Source organism: Aptenodytes forsteri, unplaced genomic scaffold (assembly GCF_000699145.1).
Source record: "Aptenodytes forsteri isolate BGI_AS27 unplaced genomic scaffold, ASM69914v1 Scaffold126, whole genome shotgun sequence".
NCBI lineage: Eukaryota > Metazoa > Chordata > Aves > Sphenisciformes > Spheniscidae > Aptenodytes > Aptenodytes forsteri.
In genome coordinates, this window is record NW_008794599.1 from 601175 (window position 1) to 607832 (window position 6658).

The 6658-nt window shown below is 49.3% G+C and overlaps 1 protein-coding gene across 1 annotated transcript; it reads right to left on the bottom strand.

Annotated features, from left to right (window-relative positions):
• Positions 1-2592: 2592 nt before the first annotated feature.
• On the bottom strand, positions 2593-6435 carry LOC103893750 (transmembrane protein 45B). Its single transcript, XM_009272986.1, has 5 exons — positions 6252-6435; positions 5700-5912; positions 4506-4690; positions 3482-3627; positions 2593-2710 (listed from the first exon to the last, which is right to left on the bottom strand). Exons 1-5 carry the CDS (start codon positions 6433-6435, stop codon positions 2593-2595), a joined length of 846 nt encoding a protein of 281 aa, XP_009271261.1.
• Positions 6436-6658: the final 223 nt, after the last annotated feature.

The following is a 6658-nucleotide window of genomic DNA, read 5'->3' on the forward strand; positions in this document are numbered from 1 at the left end:
GAGACATCGCCCAGGGCATTACAGTCATTGCTTTCAAAGCCAGCTGTGGCCACGGCTACAAATACAGCCCAGGCCCACTCCAGCTGCACGGCCAATGGGTCCAGTACAGTTCCAAGACACTAGCTGAGAATTCAATTTATATGGTGAAAAACATAATCCAGGCCTACTGGTTGATATTAAGGTCGTGTTAAAAACAATACTCCATTTAGGAGTGTCCTGATACATCTATCACATAAGAAATAAACGTGAGGATGGCTTGTGATTGCACCTCGCTATATAATAAAGCATCTCTGGACCACGCACCGTGTACCCGGCAACCTTCACGCCCTTGTCTGGGCACCTAAGCTATTTACAAATGTGGTTTTTAGCCAGGTTCATCCAGAAATGAACACCACCTGTATTTTCTTACTTAATCCCAGGCTATCTCTCTCCTCCTTCGCTGACCTTCATACCTCGGGAAAGAATGTGCTCCAGAGTTGGAAAACAAATTAGCGAGCGCTATACTGACGGTTCTGGGATGTTTGTAGGAGCGGGGAGTTAATGAGGCAGACAGAAACTATTCCAGACACCGGGTGCTACAAGGGGAAAAGTGTTTTGTGGCCACGTAGTGACAAGGGACAAAGAAAACCTCGAGGTGAAAGGAGATGGTGACTTGATTAAGAGCGTCAAAGAGCGCTGTGAAGAATTAAATCAACCCTCTCCCACCTTCAAAAGCAAGGAGTGCTTTTAAAAACCAAGGTCAGCTTTAATCTGTGTGCCCTCGGGTGGAAATAACCTTTGACTTTTGGGGGTAGCAAGGAGGAGGGTGGCTGCAAGGGGACTGCAACCTCAGCCGGCCCGGAGTACGCTCCGGCACGTCCAGCACCAGCTTTGCCACCTGGTGCTGCCCTCATGTGGCTCTTCAGTGGGAATAGTGATGTTTGGTCTGTTTTCTAAAAGCAAATAATTCAGAGCAGGCCAGAACTAGTTCAGAGCACCACGCAAAGGCCTTTTTGCTCTTCGGTTAAGCTGATTCCTGTCCTGCAGCACTCGAGGTAACTCGGTTTGTCACCTTGCAAATAGGGTTTTCCCTGTGCGTTAGGAGGCAGCAGCCTGCAAAACGCTCTCCCCGGGGTCGCGTCTCATCGTAGCAGCAAGAGGAATTCGTGCCGTTTCGAAAAACTGTTCCCCTTGGCAGAAAAAAAAAGTAGCCGCAAAATGCTCACCGTGTTCAGCGGTTACAACTCGGGAGACTTAATTGCGCGGCGTTTATCAGCTGGATTTACGGAGGTGTATTTCTCCCCTGCTTAATGCTCTTCACACCAAGCCTGTTTCCACCTCCCAATATCCAGCCCTGCGAAATAAACTGGCTCAGTGGTGGAAATCTAGGAAAGCTGGCCTTCAAGGAAAGCTAGTTAGTCTCTGTAGCACTGTTAATAAGCAATAAAATCCAGGCTGTAGCCCCCTTAGTCCGCAACAAGCTCCTTGCACAAGGGGAAAGGGTGTTAAAAGACGAGCTTTGCCTTCCCCGGGTGTGAGCACACAGTCGCAGACGCTGGGACCTGCCAGCAGCTGCTTTTCTCTTCGGTCACGAACATGAACACAAAAATCAGCTGCCATCCAGCCTTCCAGCCCCAGCGTTTGAGACACGAACAGTTGCAATTCAGCTTGCGCTGGTGTTTATTTTTTATATATATATATTTTTTTTTTAATCCCCTACTCACTACTGGCACGTTTTCCTCCTATCTAGGAGGTGGCATTTCCAGTCGATTTTTGCAAGAAATTAGCTGGCAAAGGCAGGCTAAAAACAAAACGTGTGCCTGTTTCGTCTCGCTTTCCCAGCGGAGGGGTTTATTTTCAATGGAAAACTGGGACGTTTTATGAATCCCTGCTGCTTAGCCGTGTATCTTACAGCCCTTCGGGCTTTACAGGTCTAAGGGGTGGATTTGTCTAAGCTATTATTACACACTCTATAATTTATCAGACTTAAATTTAAGGATATCAGCTCAGTGAGGATTTTTATTTCACGTTTATTCACTCTTTCAGCCTTTGAGTGAACATGAAAACTATTAACAAAACCCCTCTTTAGTTCAAAGCTTCGGTGGTAAAATTTGTATTGTGCACAATCAAGCCACGATGTTGCAAATTTGACATCAGGCTCGCATTTCACACTCTTTTACTCTTCCTCCTTGGGATGATGCCTTGGTCTGGAGGTACATGACCTCAGCCTGGAGGTTTCCCTGACTGCAATCGCGGCAGGTCAAAGCCTCCAGGTGCTTGGAAAAGTCAGCTGGCCAGCCAAAGGAGGCTCTCCATCGCTATGGAAACACACACGAGAACCCATAGGACGAAGTGATCTCCTCGGGTTGGATTTCTGCACTTAATTTTGTTGCTAAGAATCACCGCAAGCGATGCTCGTTTCAGAGGTGGCAATAACATTCGGGTACGGACGGAGGGCAGATACCAGCCATGCGCTCAACACGCTTCCCAGCAGCAGAACGGTGGCACCTCTCTTTGCTCTCACAAAACATAAATACTTAATTTGATTTAAATATTTTTTTTCTTCTAGAAAACGGCTTCTTCACGTATTTGGAGAAGGAGCTCGCACCCTCTTCACTCTTCATCAGACCCATTTAAGAAGGCGGCTTGGGAGGTCATGTCACGCTTTTGCTGCCGGACTCCGAGACCGATGTAGGGCTCTCCGCTGCCTCTCCTGCACCTCTGGATGCAGCTGTAATGCACGAGCAACAAATCACCGTTAGCAAAACCCCCACACTACTGCCACTCGCCAGACTGCTCAGGGGAGCGAATTGCACTTGTAATGAATACACAGAGGGGGAGAAATTATTACGAAGGTCCTAAAATGCTGGTTTAGGGGTGGGGGGTGGGATGTTTTTTTTTTATTCTGTATAAAGTCTATTTGCTTGCATAGACTGGACTATCCCTTTTGTAGCCCACGTCTCAGCAAGCCATGCAGCGTCCCTTAGAGGCTCATGGGCTGTGGGAGCACCCCTGAAAGTGGGATAACGTCCCCTTCCCGCTCCCTTGGAAAAGCTGTGCCGGGGGCTGGCGATGTCTTAGCAATCCGACAGTGCTGTTGTACCTCTAATAACTCAGTGACTGTCGACCGCTTCAAAATCCTTGCAAGGGAGGGGACAAAGTGTCAGGCGGTAATGCTTTGATTTCTCTATCGAATTAAAGTTTGACTTCCAGCACCCGGTGCAGAGGAAAAAAAAAGTGGTGTGAGTTCCAGGAGCGGCTTCAGGGGCTCGGTTATTTGACTTCTCCGCGTTTAATGCCCGTGCCTCTTGCTGACACTCTTTTGCATTCTGTGCACTTGACAAATAACATGCACATTTGTCGCCGTGCCCTAAAACTTGCAGCAGTCAGGGGCTGCTTATTCAGCTGTGACTTTGTACTCCAGGATGGGCTGGAGTACATCTGCATCCCCATCCCTGTCTGCCCAACCCTGCTCCCGCCCAAATTCATGCCCCAGCCGTACCAGTAAGCGAGAGTGTAGTTTATAGCCAGGATGGCCACAGCGGCTGCCCAGTGCCAGAAGAAGCACATGGTGAGGAACATGATGTTGCTGTGGTCCTTCTCATCCCACACCAGACCTCCCCACGGCTGGAACAGCACGACCCCGATCTGGGTGGAACAAACACATTATTACCTTAGAGGAAAAAAAATCAATGTACTGAAGCCCTCCAGCACCCCTCTGTCCATCTCGGTTATCACCATGATCCACGCGGTGACCGAGGGACTCGAGCCCTGACCAGGATAGTGGTTTTTGCTGAGACAGTGCTGGCCCCGTTAAAAGTCCAGCCTTGCAGTGAGAGGCCACACAAGGCAAGTCTGCGCCTGCGGTCGCTCTTCTTCTGTACAATATCAAGATACATCTGTCCCTCTGCATTGCAGACTCCTAGCCGTTCTTTAAAAACTCCAAATTTAGTATTTTACAAGCTTAGCACAGTTTTTAATCTCCGAATTTGAGTTTGAGTTAGCGCAGCAGCCCTGGGGCTGAGAAAGAGGAGGGGAACTCACATTTCTTTTCAGCAGCTTAGTTTTGGGAGTGGTTCTCTCCAGCTGATCTCTTTGCTTCTCCAACTACTACCAAAGCAAGCAGCTGACCGTATTTTTACTCAGCCATTTTATTGCTTGGTGGGGTTTGCATCTTTCCACTAAACCAGAGGGAGTGCTGCGGGGTGCATTAGACACATTAAGCAATTAGTACTTCGTTGTTAGATACTGTAAAATGTTGCTCACTCACTGCGAGCGCTCGCTTTTGCTGTTCCCCCCAGAGAAGCAATAAGCCAAGACAAACAGCTATTTCAGCAGGAGCAATCATCAGAGATGACCTGTGATAAGTACATTTTCATTCTGGGTTATGATCTATTTATGAAGAGAGCCTGGCAAAATTATCCTTCAGAGACGTGCGATTGATACGTGATGTACGGCTTCTTTTCCTCTTTTCCCATCGCTCTCCTACCTCGGCGCTCTGCTCCACAAGAGAAGGCAGAACTGACCTGCCAGAACCACGTTCCCTGGATGATGGTGACACCGGCTCTGAACATCTCCAGGACAATGTTGTCACGGAGGAAGACCTCCAGCATGGTGCTGCAGGCCCCTGAAAAGATGGCGATGAGCAGCAGGGAGTGGATATGCTGATCCAGCATGGGGCGGTGAAGGACGTGGTAGTAAAAGAGACAACCTGCCAAAATACGTACCACGCTTAGAGCAGCATTAGCAATACCAACCATGACCACAGAGCCCTGGTAGAGTGAATCACCTGCCCGCTTGGCAAACGGAGACAGGTCAGCACGAAAACAAGGGACTCCACGTAGCACCATCCCTCTAGGTCTCCTGGCATCCCACCATCCTGGAGGGATGAGATGCCCAACCTTGGGGCAGGAGGATCTGAGCAGTACGGGGTCCAAAGAGAGAGGCCAACAGAAGGGTGTCTTCCCGTGTCAGTGCCATCACCTCTTCAGGTCACCCTCCCCTCGTAGCCAGGTTCCTGCTGTGTCCTGCTTTTCTATTGCTAAACTTCACCATTTTCTTGGGAGCTGGAAATGATAGATTTCCTTTTCTTACAAGCCAAACTGTGCCTGTTGAGCTGCCCCTGCTGCTCCTTCAAAAACCACTGGGACAGGGGAAGGGCAAATAACAGGAGGTGGGCCTTCGTTAAGGGGTTTTCTATATGAGCAAGACCTTCATTTCCTAGTGTCTTTTCCCTGTGTGATCCAAGAGGGGTCTGAAATCCTGGCTCGCGACTTGTAAGACAGCCTGAAGACAAAATGATATTCATGATGTGCTGAAGCCGGAATAAGTCACTTGAATTTGCCACGTGCAATGCAAGTAGATGAGGATGACGATGCCTGCAGTGCAATTAATGGCTCTCGGGGGGGAACGCGGGGCACGCAAACAGCTCTGTAGATGTCAGATGAATGCAGCATCCACCAGCCATTTATCATAACGAGGAAACTCAGCCTGCTGCTTTGTGCCGCTGTCACCCCAGAAATCCCAAACCAGGCAAAGCCAGGACCTATTGATGCCTGTATTTCCCATCTTGCTACAGACCGCCCTTCGATAATATATCACCTACAACGTGTCCTATCTTCAGGGGCGTTCAGAGCAATATCTGAGTCTGGCAAATTTTGGTCCCTCTCTGACACACCCTCCAACATCCCTCCCCAAATTAAGCGCCGCCTTCTACCGACCTTCAACGAACACAGCCACGGACAGCATGAGGCGATCCAGACCCTGCGGCACCGCCTGGGAGATGTAGGTGAAGACGTCCACCACCCCGGAGAGGCCGTAGAAGAGGTACATGGTGGTGTGCTGCCAGTTCATCAGCTTCACCCAGTCGCGGTTCTCCCCGCTGTAGAGGTACAAGTGTGGACCGTCTGGGACGAACTGCTCTGCCAACATCCCTGCACAGACACGCAAGAGCACGCGGTTTCTGATGGTTTATTTGCAATGGTGGTTGATGCTACTCATTGCTGCAGGGAAGCAAGAGCTGATGGTTTTGCGTTAGGGAGAAAGGACTGGATATAAAAATCAGGCCTGCTTGTATTAATGGTAGCTCAGCTTTGGGAAGGGGTACGAGACTTGGTCTTTTCACATCGAACTCTATTAGAGAGCAAGACAAGATGAACATCAAGGACGCATCCTTCCACGCCTGGACCGGTTTCTCTGGAGTAACGGCTCCAGTACGGTTATCACTACAGGCTGGGAAGTTACCAGCATAGCTAGTACAATATAACCCTTACCAATTAGAGCAAAGATGATTTTGATTCCCCCTTCGATGGCATCCACACGCTGGAAACAATAAATCCTGTGGGATTTCTTATTTACTTTCTGGCTGAGATACTGCAGCGGGTATTTCACAGACCACCAGAGCCCAAAGAGCAGGAAGAAGCTGCCTGGAAGCGCGTGACCCTTGAAGTTCGCCATCCTCTGGCTACAAGGCAAAGAAAAACAACGTCATTATACAACTTACACCAATTATTTGACATAACGCTGGAAAAAATGGGATCTCCCTTTCAGGGAGGACTGGAAAAGGCTTGACCAGGCACATGGGAATAGGAAGGAGCACTGAGAAACCCTCCAAGGGTGAGAGGTGGGAACACCAGGGACCTCTCTGAGGTCCTTGCCCCAAGATTAGGAAATACCCGAA